The sequence below is a fragment of the Sceloporus occidentalis genome, unplaced genomic scaffold, assembly GCF_023333645.1.
Source record: "Sceloporus occidentalis isolate IW3139 unplaced genomic scaffold, rSceOcc1.0.p SCAF_1, whole genome shotgun sequence".
In the NCBI taxonomy this organism is placed as follows: domain Eukaryota; kingdom Metazoa; phylum Chordata; class Lepidosauria; order Squamata; family Phrynosomatidae; genus Sceloporus; species Sceloporus occidentalis.
The window spans coordinates 119,543,940-119,563,135 of NW_028316981.1; the positions used below are offsets into that span (position 1 = coordinate 119,543,940).

The 19,196-nt window shown below is 43.8% G+C and overlaps 1 protein-coding gene across 3 annotated transcripts in view; it reads right to left on the reverse strand.

Moving 5' to 3' along the window:
- The window catches only part of NOTCH3 (notch receptor 3), an 80,425-nt gene that overhangs the window by 28,925 nt on the left and 32,304 nt on the right, over positions 1 to 19,196 (reverse strand). For 2 of the 3 annotated variants that reach the window (XM_089533433.1, XM_089533425.1), the window contains exons 3-8: positions 7,974 to 8,116; positions 7,436 to 7,771; positions 5,836 to 5,958; positions 5,224 to 5,457; positions 4,784 to 4,939; positions 3,971 to 4,156 (exon numbers count right to left, since the gene is read on the reverse strand). In XM_089533433.1, coding sequence (XP_089389559.1) covers positions 3,971 to 4,156; positions 4,784 to 4,939; positions 5,224 to 5,457; positions 5,836 to 5,958; positions 7,436 to 7,771; positions 7,974 to 8,116 — 1,178 coding nt within the window. Of the gene's footprint in view, positions 1 to 3,970; positions 4,157 to 4,783; positions 4,940 to 5,223; positions 5,458 to 5,835; positions 5,959 to 7,435; positions 7,772 to 7,973; positions 8,117 to 8,256; positions 8,325 to 19,196 lie in introns of those variants that run through there. The other variant, XM_089533443.1, reaches the window with a different exon arrangement.

The window sequence follows — 19,196 nt, forward strand, 5'->3', positions numbered from 1 at the left end:
GTGATATGAAAGACCAATCATGCTGAATGCTCAAGGTTTCTAGTCCTTGAGCCAATTTGTTTGTTTGTTGCTGCTATTGTTTTCATTTATATTCCACCTTTCTCCTGATAACAGGTCTCTAGGTGGCTAATAACATATTTAGAACAATACAAATTAAAAATGATACAGAAGCATTAATATAAGTTTACCAATTTTAAAACCTTTTTGCCTGTAAACAATTTATGAAGTTAAAACATTAATAATAATAATAATTTGTTTTATTTATATACCGCTATTCCAAAGATCATAGCGGTGAACAGCAAGTAAGCTAATTAGCAAGTAAGCTAATTTGCCCCCAACAGTCTGGGTACTCATTTTAGCGACCTCGGAAGGATGCAAGCCTGAGTCGAGCTTGGGCCCTTTTGCTGGTCTTGAACTCGCAACCTTGTGGTTTTGAGTGAATGGCTGCAGTACAGGCATTTAACCACTGCGCCACCATTAAACATTAAAAACATATTAAAATGCATTTTAAAACTTTATACAAACCTTAAAACAGCACTGTACAGCATTAAATGCCCAAGTAAAAGCACACAGTTGTTTTGATTTGTTGGCAGAAGAAGAGCAAGGACAAGGCCATCCTGGCCTCTCTAGGCAGAGAATGTCAAACTCTGGGAGTAGCCACCAAGAAGGCCCTCTCCCTTGTTCCCACAAAACATGTCTGAGAAAGTGGTGGGACAGAGAGAAGGACCTGTCCAGATAATCTTACAGATCTAATGGACTCATAAAGGGGGATACGGTCCTTCAAATAACTTGGAAACAAGTCATATAGGTCCACACCACCACTCTTAATTGTGCCCAGAAACAGACTGGTAGCCCATGAATCTGTTCCAACAAGGGAGTTGTGTGCTCCTTGTAGCTAGTCAAAGCTAACAACCAGGCCAAATGATGTTTCTGAGCACTTTTCACATAGAACGCATTACAGTAATCTAAATGGGATGAATTCCGGCACGTGGCACATTTTTTGCTAATGTGCCCAGCCAGTTATCTACACCCTCCAAAGGGATCCTAGAAAGAACAAAGGAAGTCCAGCTGCTATAAAGGCACAGTATTGCATGACTACACTTCCCAAATCCGTTCATCTCAATCCTTCTCCACTAAAATAAAAACATGAAATCTACCTCTCCTATGAATACTCTGCTGGCAAGCAGCACTGAGGAAACCTTCATTCTCTGAAGATGCCAGCCACAGATGCTGGCAAAACATCAGGAAGAAACTCTTCTAGAACATGGCCACATAGCCCAAAAAACCCACAAAAAACTGCGGAAATCATTTTGAGGCCTAGTCTCTCACACACACACACTCCTTATTTGGCTACCCACTGAGCATCTGAGCAACAATGGCGTTATATTTAAGTTTCTGGCTGAGGCATCATTCCCTCCGCCATGAACATTTCTTTCCCACTACATGACTGCCAAAGTACTGAGATGGGTGGAACAAGATCGCCTTACTTGTAATATGGCTCTTAAAAGTCTTTGTGCAAACTACTTAAACAGGCAGGGCTTGACCAAGGTCAAAAAGAAAGCCACAAAACTCTGCCATCTTCTGCTGTACCCTCAAAGACTAAGCTTCAGGCCAACTCCCATGTCTTTCCAATTTGGAGATAATATGTATACAAGGGAAGGAGTACAGTGTGTTAAAACAGTTTATTGTCCATCATCACCACATTTCTCAAACTCCTAGAGATTTTGAAGAAAATTTTAAATGGTGGTGATGCAACATTATGTAGTCCCTTTCACCTGGCTATCCTTAATGCAGATACTCTTTTTCAAAATTTATTTTATTTTATTTCCTAGTGTAAATAATCTTATTGCCTCAAATATTATATAAAACATATCCCCGTCCACCCTGCTTGCTTTTTTAGCTGTACTGAGAAAAAGGAATGGGAAGGAAAGAAAAGCCACTTGGCACCTATGGGGGAGATGGGGAACAGAAATTCCTACTCTTTCCAAAAGAGAAAATAAATAAAGCTGGAAACTGTGTTTGGATATTGCAGTAACACGGCAAGATGAGAGGATATGAGTAAACCAGGAGTGGGCGCCTTGCCCATTCTTTGGAGTAAGCACAGAACTCCAGTGAAAAGGGAAGCAAGCTGAAGTTATATGAAGGAATTTGGGACAATCTGGTCACATGCTTCTGGCACATTTGCCCCATGAGTAGCCCTTTGATCTGTGGCTCCCAGTAGGGAAAAGAATTGGAGTTCAAAGACTATGAGGACCATACCAATAGGAGTCAGCACAGCTGTAAAAGTGAAGAGATAAGGCACCAATGCACACATTGATTGAGCTTTCAATAATCACAGGTACATGCTTTCTAGACCTGTTCCCTAACCCATATAAGGGAAGTGCTACAAGAGGAAACAAAACCACCCATGACACAGTCAAGAGGTTTTAAAGCTTTCGTGCCTCTGCTGTGGGAAGAGGATTATGTAGGAAAAGAATGCTATTGCATTCTGGCTTCCAATTTCTGGAGCTCCTTGCCAAGCATCTAAGCTATATACGCCAAATTTCTTACTACATCATAATCCCAAGAGGAATGGCTCCAGAATGCAGATAGTGCGTTGGAACAGAATTGTAGTATGAAAACTAACCCTAGTCCAAAATCACTCCTAGCTAACAGGGCCCACCCTCCCCCAAGTTTTTACAAAAAGCCAGCATTAACCAATGAGTGAGCAAGCAAGCAGAATGTTCCTCCCTATATGGGGTAAAAGCAGCACAAAGCACAGCCAATTCACATCACCCGCCAGGCCGGCCCCACCATTAATATTCTAAGCACAATGCTGCACTCCCACTGTCTGTATGAACATTGTACTGATTTTCCCGGCACCCCAGTCCTACAGCACTGCCTCAATTTCCAAGGACTCCTCCATATGTATAAACATGCCTCAGCCCCACAGAAGCATCACTAAGTATCTCAGTTTCATTTTTTGTGAGGAAAGGTTGCCCTAACCCACAACACTGCAATGGCACACTGGGAGTGGGCATAGCTGTATAGACATCAAAGGTCTTCAATAAAGGCTGCATTCTCATTGCAATTTTGTGCCACAAACAGCCTGTCCCCTAAGTCTGTATTGGCCACCCATGCTGAAAGTAGTAATCAGTTATGCTCCTGCTGTAAGAATACAAATATAGAGCTTGAAACCATACAAACCAACATGGAAGAGAGTGAGGGAAAGATTCACACTAGACACCCATACCAATTGAACCCTCCAATTCATTTCTCCCTGCATCTCTCACTTTGGAGAATACTGCCCTCCCACACTGAAAAATCCAGACTTAGAAAGAACAAGTCAGTATGAATGAAACATCCCTCTGAGTATACATATAAAACATATACATAAAAAGAACAGGTAGCGCAAGTAAGACACAGAAGTGTCAGAATCCATTTCAATGTATGAAACGTATAAGGATCACACACAAAAATTAAAAACCACTCCTTCAAATAATCAGACATACACTCTTCTCTCAGTGTGGATCAGAAGAATATACTTATATTTTTAGATGGATACTTAAACAGCCAGCTAGTCCAAGAGAAAGGACTCTTCTTCTGTCATTTACCCAACAGTTATAGCATATGTTTCACATTACAATGAGCACCCCTTGCTAATCTGACACAATGCAAATGCATGGAATTACAAGTCCCATCATCCTCAATGACCATGGCTATTGGCCAACTAAATGAGGGAGGACTGACAGAATTTCACAAGAGTTTCAGATAGGTGAAATCTTCACTGTATTTAACCAAGTTCAATCAGACAACTCAATGAACCTATATTTGGTGAGAATTGGACTCCAGTTTGCCTAGGACCAGTTGTCTACCTTCTCTCTCTCTCTCTCTCTTTCTCATTCTCTCAATATCCCACACTTTGTAAAGCTACAGCTTGGATTTTCTGTTCCTCCAGTACTGCATCATCAGGTAAAGCCGCAGAACTCACCTGACATGCAGATGCAGGTAAACTCGCCAATGCGGTCAAGGCAGGTAGCATCATTCTGGCAAGGCATGGAGAGGCACTCATTAATGTCTGTTTCACAGCGTGGACCTGTGTAGCCACGTCCACACTGGCACTGGAAAGAGCCTTGGGTATTGACACATTTGCCAAAGTGTTCACATGGATTGGCTCCTGGAGACGGCAAAGAAACACAAACTGACCATGAATGGCTGGTCCAATAACACATTCCCCTCAGTCTTCACCTCAGGGACTCACTCAGACACGAAACAAAGAAGTTATGCCAACTCAGGCAAGTCACTCCCAAAAGTGACTCAATGGACTTAGCCTTGGTCAGAATTTAACTCCAGTCTACTTATGACCAGTTTATGTGCCAAAACCAAAATCAAAGAGCTAATGAAAGCAATGGCATTGCTAAGAGTATGGGCCACATCAGGTGACACCCTAGATGAGGGGTGACACCTGGTGGGGTTCTCCTCCCACCGTAAGCGTTTCAGTGCTGCTGCAGGTGAACAGCCCTTCTTCACTGCCATTGCTCCTTCCCTGAGGAGGAAGCCAAGGCACTGGAAGAGGAGGATGGGCGAGAGTGCCCCTCCTGGCTTTGCCTCTGTTTGACTTCCTTGTGAGGAGGCAATTGTGTCTCCAAGAAGAAGGGATGAGCCTCCCTTGCCTGCCTCCCCTCTCCTACACCAGGTGACACAAAGCCTGGGGACACCAGCAAGTCAAAGCCCATCATTGGAAAAGCAAGTGATCCTTCTTTCTCCTTTTGATTCTATGAGATTAGGAAAGTACAGCTCTTACCAATGGAACATTCATCAACATCCTGATCACAAGCTCCTCCAGTAAAGCCAGGAGGACAAGTACAGATGGCACGCCCATTCATTGGATTGGTGTCACAAATGGCATCTTCATGGCAAGGGTTACTGACACAGGCATCATCCAAGTGACAGAGGAGTCCTAGGACAGAAAGGCCATGAAAGGCAAACATATGACAGCAGAAACAAAAAATAAGTTCAATACAGTAAATGGGAAGAAATTCACAGGACAAGGACCACTAGCTTTTGTACCTTGTTCACGCTGAGCAATTTCTTTCCATTTTAGACTACCACCCTACATGTGTTACCCTATGTCCTGTAAAGCCACTCCATTACTGCACACGGCAGTGACCAAATCCTTTTTGCTCCAAGCTAAAATAAAAATATGCAGCACAAGTATATTATGCAAGGCAAGTAATCAGTTACCTGTCTTTCCCATAGGACATGCACAGTAGAAGGAAGCCACGCGATCATGGCAGGTAGCACCATGGAAGCAGACAGCTGTCTGACAGTCGTCAATGTTCTCACTGCAGCTTTCCCCAGTCCAACCATTAACACAGACGCATGTATGGCCTCCATTGGTATTGAAGCAAGTACCCCCATTGTGGCAGGCGTTTGGCTGCAGCTGGCATTCATCCACATCCTCAGTGCAGAACTGTCCTAAGGTATAAAAAGGGGTGGGGGAAAACTTTTGGAATACAGCCTTCCAAAGTAAATGTAGCCCAAAAGCTACAGCACTAACTTCTCTCCCCAGCCACCATTCAACTAAACCTAGTTCCCAGCTCTGAGTTGTCCTGGTTCTTCTTTGCCCTCCATTCACTGAGCCAGATTAAAGACAGTGAGGAAAAATTCCATCTTTCATTCTGCACAGCCAGTCTTCCTGACATGGAGTCATTATTCAGCTAACCCCAATACACCAGACAGAAATTAATATGCCTCATCTCTGCTTGACAGCTTCCTACATTCCTCATTAATCCCTCTACAGTCTCAGGTTGTTCTAATCGTATTCTGGCTCTTGGATTGAGGATACCCCAGTACCTGTCCATTCAGGAGGGCATTGGCAATTGTAGGTGTTGACACCATCTACGCAAGTGCCTCCATTCATGCACATGTGCTCTGGACAGTCATCTATGTTAATCTCACAGTTGTGCCCTTCAAAGCCTGAGGAGGGAGAAGAAAATAATTTAGCATGGGTAATAACTATGGAAAAGTTGACTCTTGGAAAGGAACACAAACAAAATTAACCCATATCCCACTCCAATGTAGTCCTATACAAACTTTCCTGGGAATAAATGCAATTGAGCACAGTATGACTTACTTCAAAGGATATATAGGTGAGTTACAGACCGCCCATTTGGGGCAGCCTGTAACTGGCCCTTTTCCCGCCGGATCGGGGCCTCAGCTGCCACAGCGGCAGCCTCTGAGGCCCGATCCGCCACTTTCCAGGCTGCAGGGAGGCGGCAGAACGCCGCTTCCCCGTGGCCTGGAAAGGGGTATCCTTGAGGCTTCATGCCCCAAGGACATCCAACGATGGCGAGGACATGGAGAAAGGGGCCACTTGGCCCCTTTCTCATTTGCGTCGCTGGCACAGCCATGTAGAGGCTGCGCCAGCGACGCAAATCATGGAAGGAGCTCTGAAACGGAGCTCTTTCCGGGGCTGCGAAAAGGGCGCCCGACGTGCCCTCGCGCAGCCCCACTACGTCACTTCCGCGCCACCCCGTTTGGAGGCGGCGTGGTCGTGACATAGTCATGGCGGCGGCCATGTGTATAGGGCACCGCCATTTTCTGCGTATATTAGGGTTAAGAGCGTCAGGAAGTGACGCCCCTTCCTAACCCTAATACGCGCTCTGCACGTACTTTGTGCGCATCTGTAACACGCCATAAGCAGGATTCTACTCTAAATGAATTACCAGTTTCAATTTTGGGCAGGGACTGCAGCAACGATAACCACCACAAGGAAAGACAGATCCCTTCTGCTACATAACACTACTCCTGCTGCTCCAGAGAACAGGAACTGGAAAATGGATGCAAGCTACAGGAAAAGAGATTCCACCTCAACATTAGGAGGAACTTCCTGACAGTAAGGGCTGTTCGACAGTGGAGCATACTTCCTCGGAGTGTAGTGGAGTCTCCTTCCTTGGAGGTCTTTAAGCAGAGGCTGGATGGCCAACTGTCGGGTATGCTTTGATTGAGAGTTCCTGCATGGTAGGGGGGTTGAACTGGATGGTCCTTGTGGTCTCTTCCAACTCTCTATGATTCCTCTGATCTAAGCCCCACTCTCCTGTCATATCTCAGCCTCAACACAAGGAGGAAGACTGAACCGAACCTTCCACTATATTCTGGCTTGCACAGCCAGAGCCACAGCTGCTGTCTGCCAACTCTGCCTGCCTCCCCCTTGATTGCTTCCTTCCTGCTCCACCAAGGCGTTCAACAGCTTCCCATGAGCTTCCTGATAGCAGAATGTTGAAATGAAGTACAGTCTAGACAAGGAAAAGGACTAGGCCTGTATTCCAAATGCAATCCTACACCACCAAAGTGCCCAAAGAAATATTCTCACCCTGAATCTACCTGGCACAAATCTCCACCCTACTGTCATACAACAGAGCCAGCAACAAATTTTTGCAAGCTGTTCACTTACCGGGTAGGCAAGCACACTCATAGCTGAGTTCCCCAGTCTGGCGGCAAGTGCCTCCATTGAGACACTGAGAGGGTGCACATGGTGTGGAAATGCTCTCACAGAGCTGTCCTGTGTAGCCAGCTTGGCACTGGCAGCGGAAGGAGCCAGGTGTATTGAGGCAGGTACCCCCATGTTGGCAAATACTAGGCACCCGACATTCATCCACATCACTCCGGCAGTTGCGGCCTTGATAGCCTGATGGGCATGTACAGTTGTATCGTCCATTCCAATTGGTGCAGCGGCCACCATTAAGACATGGCTTGTTGGCACAGGCATCAAACAGAGAGCAGTCTTGACCTGAAAGGAAGATAGAATACTTAGTGACACTAGAGGAAAAATTAACTCTTCCTCTAGAAGATCCATTTTCTCACCTATGATCTGGAACTATTCCTCAAGTGAACCTCTGCCTGAATTCCCATTCCCATGATGCCAATTTTCTACAAGGATAATAGAATTCTACCTTCTACATACAGTAATCTCTCCCAAGAAATGTCCTCACCTCTGAAGCCCTTGAGACAGGTACACTGATAGTGCACGGTGCCATCACGCAGGGTGCTCTCACATGAGCCCCCATTAGCACAAGGTGATTGGTGGCAAGGGTCTTGAAACTGGCAGTGTTCTCCAATCAGTCCAGGTTTGCATCTGGCAAAGAAAAAGAATTTATTCACAGATAGATTACATCTGACACGCATCCTATCCAAAATTCTAATACCCAAATCCAACAAGTATTGGAGAGTACAGGAGATGTATGGGAACAATAGTAACAAGAAAAGAGATTCCACCTCAGCATTAGGAGGAACTTCCTGACAGTAAGGGCTGATCGACAGTGGAATACACTCCCTCAGAGTGTAGTGGAATCTCCTTCCTTGGAGGTCTTTAAACAGAGGCTGAGTGGTCATCTGTCAGGGATGCTTTGATGAGAGTTTCTGCATGGCAGGGGGTTTGACTGGATGGCCCTTGTGGCCTCTTCCAACTCTATGATTCTATAATTCTAAGGTAAAAAAAGACTCCTTGGAGACATTACATATAGGGAAGAAACAGTAGTTGAAACAGGGGGACTCAGAGAAGCAACACAATAGGGAAACAGTCTGGCACTTAGAAAATCTCCACTGCCCCTACTGTAAATTGCTCACATTTCATTTTTCCAGGAGGTAGTAAGCAAATTCATTAATAACTGTATATCTAGAGAATAAGACAGAAAATGAGGAAGGAAGGACAAAACTATGGAAATCCAGTGGCCTCCATTCTGTAGCTGCAGCCATCAATGCATCAATAATTCTAAAAGCAATGACTGCAAGAAGCCCTGAGCACTCAGTTTTCTCATAGAGGGTACGTCTTTGTTTTGCTAACTAGAGCTTCTTGATATAGAAAACAGCTCATGACTACATGATGAACTAATTCAATGTTAGGCTCATTTTTCATCTGGCTATGGACTGCCCTTTAAGCTCCCAGCAGTGTACACAGCACTGTGCTAAGGTCACCATGGCGAGTTACAGACTGCCAAAAAGCAGTGCTCTGCTGCCGCCGGAGGTGGTTGCTGCGTCCGGGAACCGCAGCAGCCAAAACCGCGCGGTTCCCGGACGCAGCGAAGAAGAAGCACCAAAATGGCGCTTCTTCTTGCACCCCGGATGGGACGCCGCGAGGCACTACTCATGCACTCGCGACATCACATCTGGGGCGCGACGTGCGGATGCTATGTGTCCGATATGTCAAAATGGTGGCGCCCATGTGTATAGGGCGCCGCCATTATTACGACCCCGTCACGTGCTAGGGGTGAGGCTGGTATGGACGGTAGGTCCTCGGCCAACCCCTAGCACGTGATGGGGGCGCTGCAAAGGCCCGTTTGTAAAGGGCCCATGTGAATTTTTATGTTGAGTAAGAATTTGAACCTGTATCTCCCAAATCTAAGTTCAATGCTCTAATCATTAGCCACACTGATTCGCTTTTTGAGGTTTTACTAACTGTTTTTGGAAACAGGAGTTCCACCCAAACAATATAGGAGCCAGAACAGGGGGTTAATGCAGACCTGACTTTCTCCTCCCTGAGCAACAATTCACTAAAGAGAACTTCTTTCAGCTTGCACTAACCTAACTAGTCCACCAGTGTGTGTCATCTGCAAGTTCTGTTAACTGCTCACACTCACTCCTTGCAGAGCTGAAAATAGATATGTTAAATATTGGCCTTCTGTCAGGTTCCAGCCAACCATTTCCTCTTACCAGCAAATTCCAGGCAGATCTAAGAAAAGACATTTTTTTCCCACCCATAAGATTTTGTCAGCAGAACTCTGGAAAACATTGAGGGAAGTCATGAACTGAATGTGGCTTAAGGATGGGCCAGATGTTTATACAGATGGCAAACAAGCTGCATGCCACTGAGCAGCATTAATATGTTGAAAATAAAGAATATAGCTTTGAGACAGGTCTGAGGCCTTCCTTAAAGAGAGATTATCGCAGTACTTGACATCTCCCAATGTTTTAGGCATTTTTTAAAAGCATACTCTGTACAGGGCGCCCTTCCCTTACATGGGGGATCTGTTCCGGACACACACACACACCCTGCGTTAGGGAAATTCCGCAGATGCTCAAGCCCCATTTAAAACAATGGGGCTCGTGCATGCAGCACAGTATGGCGTGAGCACTGCGGGCGTGCACACCATTGACTTTTATGGGGAACGGCTTTCAGCGTAAACTGAAAGCCACATAAAGCGCACCCACATTCGATGCAGGTGCACTGTACTGTCCAAATACAAAATGTAAGCTAAGATCAAAGGAGAAATGGATCTACACAGTTCAGTTCTTATCAGACTAAACTTTGTAATATGTCTAAAATACCAAATCTATCACTTTTAAAAGAATCCAGCTATCTTTCATTATACAAATACAGTCAGCCCTTCGTGACCATGGATCCTTTATCCATGGATTCATGCATCCACAGCCTGAAAACATTGAAAGAAATATATAAATTCTAAAAAGCAAACCTTCATTTTGCCATTTTATATAAGGGACACCATTTTACTATCCATTGTATTTAATGGGAATTGAACATCCAGGGATTTTGGTATCCACGAGGTGTCTGTAACCAAACCCTAGTGGATACCAAGGGCCCAATGTAAGTGTCCTTATAGTTTTAGAGAAAAGTGTTCTAAGAAAAAAAAGTACAGTCCCACCCTGGTAATTCCTTATAGTCCTTGAGCCTCATCCTGTTGATTGTGGGGCTAAACAGACAGCCCCTTCCCTTGCTGGATCGGGGCCACGACAACTAAACACTGCGGCCCCAATCCGGCATTTTTCCAGACCCAAAAGAAGCAGCAAAATGCGGCTCCTTTTGGAGCCAGAAAAAGGGTGCCTTTGTCGCCACTGCAGCACCTTCTGGCGCTCCTTTTGGCGTGCGTCATCTGAACGCTGCACCAAAAGAGTGACATGATGCCGCCTGCCATGCAGGCAGGCAGGCGGCATGACAGCAGCTTGGGGATGGGGTTAAGGCATGTGTCGTGCAACCTCCATGTCCAATCTCTACCCCTTTTGGCCGGTCTGTTTGGCCCCTGTATCTACTACATACAACTCCCACAAGGTCTCTTTCCCAGTGCCAGACAAAAAGATTTTGGCCAAGCTCATGAGCCCAGGCAGATAACCAAGATTTAACAAGGTCCAGGAAACTGTAAGTGTCCTGCTGGGGCTAGAACAAAACCCTTTATTTGCCTAAAGCTGCCATTTGGTCAAGCTTGTCCTCTGCCAACTCCTTCAGATCATAAGGTCCCTGAGAGGAATGTTGGGAGGACTTTGCACTGGCCCACACATGAATAAAACATGCTAAGTAGCTACTGTGGAAAGGATAATCCACGGTGTAACGACTGGCCTTGATAAAACAGGATTTGGGAAGACACACAAGAGGGAACTGGGTTTCCTCTTTCTTCATCTCCCTTGTTTCATAAATTCAAGTTCCCACTTGCAGGACACTCACAGGATTACTACAAATAGGCCCACCCTGGCTCTCAAAGGCTCCCCTCCAACTTGGTTGCAAGTGGGCCAGGTTGTGATTGCCCGCCTCTAATATTGGGCCTAATTCCCATGTCACATCCATCTCCTTTCTTCTATAACTGCTTTGGCTCAGTAAACTAATCCTAACCTGGAGATGGCCCTTCCAAGTAGGTCAAGTCCCAAGGGCACATCAACATCAAGTCTAAATAAACTAAAAACATGACTTTATCCTTCAAGCAACGTCTCCTTCTTTCCTTTCTTCTTTCCTTCCCCATCTCTGATAACACCAACAGCATCTGCACTTTCCACGCTTATTTGCAGCTGCCTTCTAAATTCATATTCTAACAATTCTAGCAACAAAGGAGATTATTAGACAGGAACAAAGCGGATTACTCTCATCCTTAACCCATGGTATTTTCACAATCAGGAGGAAGATTATCACACCCCCACACACTTATCCTGTTCTCCTCCTGTCTACAAAAAGTAATGAACTCATCATTTGGTATTAACTAAAACTCCTGTTAATACCAAATAATGGGTCCATTACTCTTTATGGGATAAACTCATGTGGGTGTAATAATTCCCCCCCCCCCCGTTTATGCAAATACCACAGGTTAAGGATGGGATAAAGACGCTTTGCCCCTCCATGCGATAATCTCCAAAACCACAAGTGCCAAGGTACAGATGTGACACAAGCAGTGCCGGCGTAGGGATTATACAGCTCTCCTCTCTAATCCCTGACCATCCTACAGTCTTTCAAAGGGGCTTCTTCAACTTGTTAATTAACTCCCCTCCAGGCCTTCCTGCTCAACTCCTTGCCCATTGCCTGGAACGGTCATGGCAACATAGAAAAACTATCTGTTCTTCTGCCTAAGACTGAAGAGCAGGTCCTGGGCCTTGGCTGGGACAATGTTCAGGGCCTTGCAGCCCAAAGGAAGATCAGTCCAGGAAAGGCTGGGCATGTTGGAACAAACTATGGGGCTCCACCTTGGTGTCACACGAAGAAGAAGAACAACCTGGCAGGGAAGGAAATGAACAACACCCAGATATCCTTGTGGGATCTGTCAACTGATCAAAGTTTCTTTGCAGGCCAAATCTAAAACCAGTGTAGGGAATCTTCTGTGAATGGCAGCCAAGTTAAAGTTAGCCCCAACAGGGTGAAAGGCAGGCTTCTGGCTACTTCCAGTTGTCATGGGAACTAACAGAACCCAAGAAGGAGAAAATGGCATCTGAAAACTGTAAGCTACAGAGAAACATTTGGAAGCTCTCTGTTTGGAAGCTAAGCCTGAAAATCAAGAGGGAGGCTCTCCTTAAGTGGAGGGAGAACTTAGGCTACAATTCAACAGGTCTGCTGACAGAATGTGTTTCTCCACTGGCAAATTTGCACAGCTAAGAGGCCAAAGAGTGCTCTGCTTTCCCCAGGTGTGCAAGGGCAACTGAACAAGGCCCAGGCATACAAGGACATCAGCAACACCTGAGGTTCTTTACTAGTAGTGTGTGAGCATTTGCATATGCGTCCACACACAGAGACAGACACATACATGTAAGAAATTGCAAGGAACTGGGAAATATTAATTGTGGTCTCTTCTGTGTGGTAGATTTTATGCATCTCTTAAGTAAATCAGTTAGCTAATAAGCTGTAATGCAACTTTAGTCATGGCTGTAAAATGTAAATTGTTCTTGAGCAACCAAGTACCATACTAAGGCTTGCTCATCAAGATTCTTATTTCTTACTCCAAAATTAAATCTAAATCTTTTTTCTGTACATATCGAGAAGTATTTTATGTCTTGGCCAGTAAGAGCATCCCAAGGAAATATTACATGTAAAACATTATATGCCTCAACAAAAAACAAACAAACTTGTGTATTCCCTTGTGACAGGTATATTTTGCAAGCCTATTCAGTTGTTCCAACTTCCACCCAGCCTTAACCACAGTAGTTACACTCTTCAACACAAATACCCTCAGATTCTCATGTCAGTGTAGAATGGGGGGGACACAATTCTGGTGGGCCTAGGGTCAATTTTCTGCCTCTGTAACTTTTTGGCATCTACCAAACTACCAAACATGGTTTCTTTTTTTCTTTTTTAATGGCCAGTGGTCTGATTCTAGAATTGAAAAACAGGTATTTTTATGTTAAACTTCGTAGAGAAGCCCTGCAATCTATTTATGTATTGCTAATTCTAGAAGCTTTCAAGAGAGCCAGCTGACAGGAAAAAAACGAAACCTAGTGGAACTGTGGGCTGCATATAGCAACAATGCCTCATTTTGCCTACCTCTAATGTAGGGCCTGGTCCCCATATCACATCCATCCCCTTTCTTCCATAACTTTGGAAGAAGTTATGGCCCAGAAAACTAAGCATAACCTGGAGAGGGAACGACCAAGTAGGTCAAGTCCTAAGGGCACATCAACATCAAGTCTAAATAAACTAAAAAACATGACCTTATCCTTTAAGCAACCTCTTCTTCCTTCCCCATCTCCAATAACACTGACAACATCTGTACTTTCCACGCTTATTTGTGGCTACATTCTAAATGCATATTTCAACAATTAAAGCAACAAGTAAGTGCCATGGTACAGATGTGGCAAAGAAATCCACCATGGTTCTGTCTAGAGACAGGGACGTAGCCAGGATTTTGGGAAGGGGGGGTCAAGACTAAGTGCCACCATTTTGAGAGGCTAAGAGCCCCCCCCCAGACACAAAAAGAGGGTCAAGCGTTTACCCTCGACACCTCGATGGCAACACTTTAACTTCCGTTATGGCTTCATGCTATGGAATCTTGGGATCTGTAGTTTTGAGGACCTGTTGAGTTATCTGTCAGGTGCCACAACAAACTACAAATCCCAGCATTTCACAACATGGAGCCAAGGGCAGTTAAAGTGGCATCAAACTGGATTATTTTTTCAGTGCAGATGCAAACTGAGTCCTTCCTCTGAAGGTGTTTACATCAGATAAATTCAGCTCGATAAAGCAAAGTGCAGCTGCTCACGCAATGAGCGGCAGCCACTCTGTTCATGCTCAGAGGCACTCTGCTCATGCTTTGAGACACTGCATTCCAACTTCTGAGCTGAGCTAAGAACCCAGGCTGCATCCACACAACATTTCATTCCCACTTCCAAGAGGGATTTTTAATTCCAAGACATACACACACACACACACGATTTTTAATTCCAAGCCTCATCCATCTATCTATCTATCTATCTATCTATCTATCTATCTATCTATCATAATTTTAAATTCCAAGCCATTATACCTTCCTTTCTTTTTATGAAAAACAAACCCCTTTAAGAGAATCCTATTTTGGGAGAAAGGCAGGGTATAAAATCAATCAATAAAAAATTATAGCGCAATAGTCCATCAGTGCATGGTTTGCACTATAAGACTTTATACCTTTATACATTTAAAAACAATTAAAATCACAGTAGGCTCAGAGTGCTATAGAATCATGGAATCATAGAGTTGGAAGAGACCCCAAGGGCCATCCAGTCCAACCCCATTCTGCCATGCAGGAACTCCCAGTCAAAGCATCCCCAACAAATTATGTAATGGAGGTGTCCATCTACATTGTAGAAAGATATACTATAGATTAATGCTATGGAAAATCACCACCTTGAGTCCGTATATTGGGAGAAAGGTGGGCTATAAGAAAATAACAACAACAACAACATCTGGGTATTGTAGTTTTGTGAGACATTTAGCATTCTTTGTCAGAGAGCTCTGGTGGCACAACATACTACAAATCGCAGGATTTTCCATAGCATTAAAGCAGTGTCGAACTGGATTATTTCTGCAGTGTGCAGACTCCACAGCCACGATTCATCATCTTAGATTGATTCCATATATTAATTAATTAATCATAAAATCATAGAGTTGGAAGAGACCCCAAGAAGGGCCATCCAGTCCAACCCCATTCTGCCATGCAGGAACTCTCCGTCAAAGCATCCCCATTGACATGCTGAAAAAGGGCCAGCTAACTGTATTTTATTCTATTTGTCTTTTAAAAAAGAGAAAAAACAAGGCTGGAAGGAAGCCTCTTGCCTTTTTGCATCACAGACCCTCTTCTTTTTTGTTGTTGCAAAAATCCAGAAATGACTGTTTTTGAAAACATGAGTCCATTCTCAGGAGAAATGTCCAGAGTAGAGTCTGAGTCTCCTTTCTCTGGACTTCTGAAACCTAAATTATTCCAAAACCCAAAACTGACCCTGAGAGCATCTGGTCTGACCCCAACTCAAGGATACCTGGGAATCCTGAAGGTTTAGATCAATTACTGAACTATTGAATTATACAAGGAATAGTGGTCTCAGGGTTTTGCTGAAGCTCAGTGTACAGAAGCACAACATTATTTTGAAAATATTGTGTATTAAATTACCTTCAGTCTATGTCTGTGAGATGCATATGAGACATACATGGATCCCATCTCCCATTATATCCCATTAGACATACTGTATATAAATATACCAAACTCTGAAAAACTCCAAAATACATCTAGTCCTCAGCATTTTGGGTAAGGGATATTATTAATATTATTATTATTATTATTATTTTACTATATTGTATATGGATATAACTGCTGAAAGGAAAGTTAAAAGTCACCTTTTCTTTCTTTTATATTTCCCTTTAGAAGCTTCCTTCCTTCCTTCCTTTTTCTTTCTTCCTTTCTCCCCTTCCTCTTCCTCCCTTTCTTTTCCTTCTTTTCTTCAGTTCTCCCTCCCTCCCTCCCTCCCTCCCTTCTTCCTTCCTTTTCCCCCTTCCTTCCCTTCTTCTTCTCCTTCTGCAGGAAAGAAGAGACTTTTATTCTGGCAAAAGCACAAGGGAGGAGGGGGGAGGAGGAGTGGAAGCCGGACTACGATGGAAACGAAAGAGAAAGAAATCACAAGGACCCCCTCCCTCCCCCTCCCCCTCCCCCCCCTCTCTCTCTCTCTCTGAGCTTGCAACTTTTGTTTTGTCTTTCCCCTTTTCCCTCTCCGTTCTCCGTGGTTTTGATGGAGGGGAGGAGGGGGGAGGAAGGAGCTTGAAGGCCCCCAGGGCCTGAAGGGGGGGTCCGGACCCCCAAACTCCCCCCTTCCCTACGTCCGTGCTAGAGATACACTGACTGAACCCAGCGGCACTTATTTGCAAAGGAGCCAGGAAGCCAAGGAACCAACTGACTGGTTGCTCACTGGCTGCAGCTAACCTGACATTTCTCTCTTCCTTTTCTAAATTATTTTATTTTATTTTAACTTTGCATGACATACAAATATATAAAGCCGTACAAATTAATACATGAAAAGGGAAAGAAAAATATATACATATGTATTGAGGAGGGAGCAAGCTTGTTTTCTGCTGCTCCAGAGACTAGGACCCGGAGCAATGGATGCAAACTGCAGGAAAAGAGATTCCACCTGAACATTAGGAGGAACTTCCTGACAGTAAGGGCTGTTCGACAGTGGAACACGCTCCCTCGGAGTGTATTGGAGTCTCCTTCTCTGGAAGTCTTTAAGCAGAGGCTGGATGGCCATCTGTCGGGGATGCTTTGATCTGGATTTCCTGCATGGCAGGGGGTTGGACTGGATGGCCCTTGCGGTCTCTTCCAACTCTATGATTCTATTATTCTATTTTTATATATATATATATGTAAATTTATAAGCTAAGTACTTCTGTTGTAAGGGCATAATAATACCTTTTAACGGATGTTTGACAATTCTTTCTGTCATCATCCGTTAGTAAATTCTTTACGCGTGATAGAGTCTTTTTCTGTTGGATCTCATGATTACTTTAAGTAATCGAGTGAGTAAGGGATTTTTTTTTCCTTATACCCAAAGCTTATTCATTTTTCCTATTTTTAAAAAAGTTTTGATCTGTTTTCTCATTAATCATCATAGTTATTTTATCCATTTCTTTCAACTCGATTACCTTAATTAGCCATTCTTTCAATAGATTGTTATTCCCCCCTTTCCAATATTTAGCGAACACTAGACGCTCTGCTGTTACTAAATACAATATAACATCTAGTTCGTCTCGACATATTTTCTCTTTGAGATCAACTGTAATATTTAGTAAATATAGTTGGGGTTTCAATCTTAATTCACATTGAAAAATATTCTGAATTTTCCTGTGTATTCTTTCCCAATAACTTTTTGCAACCTTGCAACCCCACCACATGTGGAACAGTGTTGCTTCATTTTCACCACATTCCCAGCATTTACTTTCTTTTAAGTTTTTAATTTTTGCCAATTTTGACGGAGACATATGCCATCTATATAGCATTTTGTAATAGTTATCAACTAAGCTGGCACTTCTGGTAAATTTTATATCTTTTTTCCATACTTTTTCCCAGTCATTTAATGGAATTGGTTCTTTAATGTCCTGCATCCATTTAATCATTGTATCTTTCACCAATTCGCCTTCGGATTCAATGTTCAGTAAGATTTGATACACCCGATATCATTTGTTTTTGCCTCTTAAATAGTGCTTTATCCAAAATACTTAATTCTGTATCAATACCAGGTTCTTTCTTGTCTTTATGGTATCTCCCTTTTAATTTATGATAAAGAAGCCAGTTTATTTCTATTCCTTCATTTTTTAATTGTTCCGGTGTTTTAATTTCCTGTTTATTTCCTATTTTAGTTAAGATATCTGAATAAGTGATCCATTTACTTTTCAGGGTTTTTTCTGTTTTATAAAAGGCTTCTTGAAGCGAAGTCCGTTTTGGTACTTTAGGTAAAAATACTTTTTATACTTCTCCCAAATTTTGATTAAAGTTCTCATTATATGTTTATTCCATTCTTTACAATCTTTCTCTTCGTAACAAAGGTATCCGTGCCATCCTTTTCCTAATTTTGTTCCTTCTAGTACCAATAAGTCATCATTATTTAAGTCCATCCAGTCTTTGATCCATGTAAAAGCACACGCATAGTAATACAGTAGTAAATTGGGAAGACCTAATCCGCCTCTTTCTTTATGGTCTTGCAAATTTGTTAATTTAATTCTGGGTTTTTTCCCCTGCCAGACAAATTCACGAATATTCTTATTCCACAATTTAAATATTTTATTAGATGTTATAACTGGAATGGTCTGGAATAAGAAATTCATCTTTGGGAGTACATACATTCGAATTAGGGCTATTCTCCCTAATAAGGATAACTGCAAGTTCTTCCATTTTTTCAAGTTGTTTTTCACTTTCTCCCAACATTTCTCTCTTCCTGATGGGAAGAATTTGTAGCATTCAAGGGAGGGAGGGGTATTTCTAGACTGATATATTTTTTTTGTTTTTAAGTGATGAAAGAGGCCAGACTAATGCCAAATTGCACAATTCCCTGTAGTGCTAGTAGTATGGTTGCCATGTCCCGCCCCCAGGTGGGACAATCCCGCTTTTGAACCGAGCGGGGGCACCCCATCCCGGTTTCTTCCGGGACCCAGGTTTGCCCTGGGTCCGCTGCTGCGGCTGGTGCCTATGACAGCAGCTGCGCTAGCTGTTGCGTGCGGCCACTCCAGTGGGTGTTGCGCTTCGCTGCACGCACTGCGCTTCGCCGCCACTGCAGCCACCACCAACACAGCCAGCACCTTCCTAGCCCTGCGCGCTCTTGCAGGGCCATGCGCAGAGCTAAGTAGGAGAAGTTTCTCCTCCTGGGGCTGGCTGGCCAATGGCTGCTGGCAGGGGGCGGGCTGTTGGAGCTCCAGTCTGCCCCCATTGGCCAGTCAGCCTCAAGAGGAGGAGCTCCTCCTCTATTTGCTCCCCACATGGGCCAGCCAGGGTCCAGCGAGG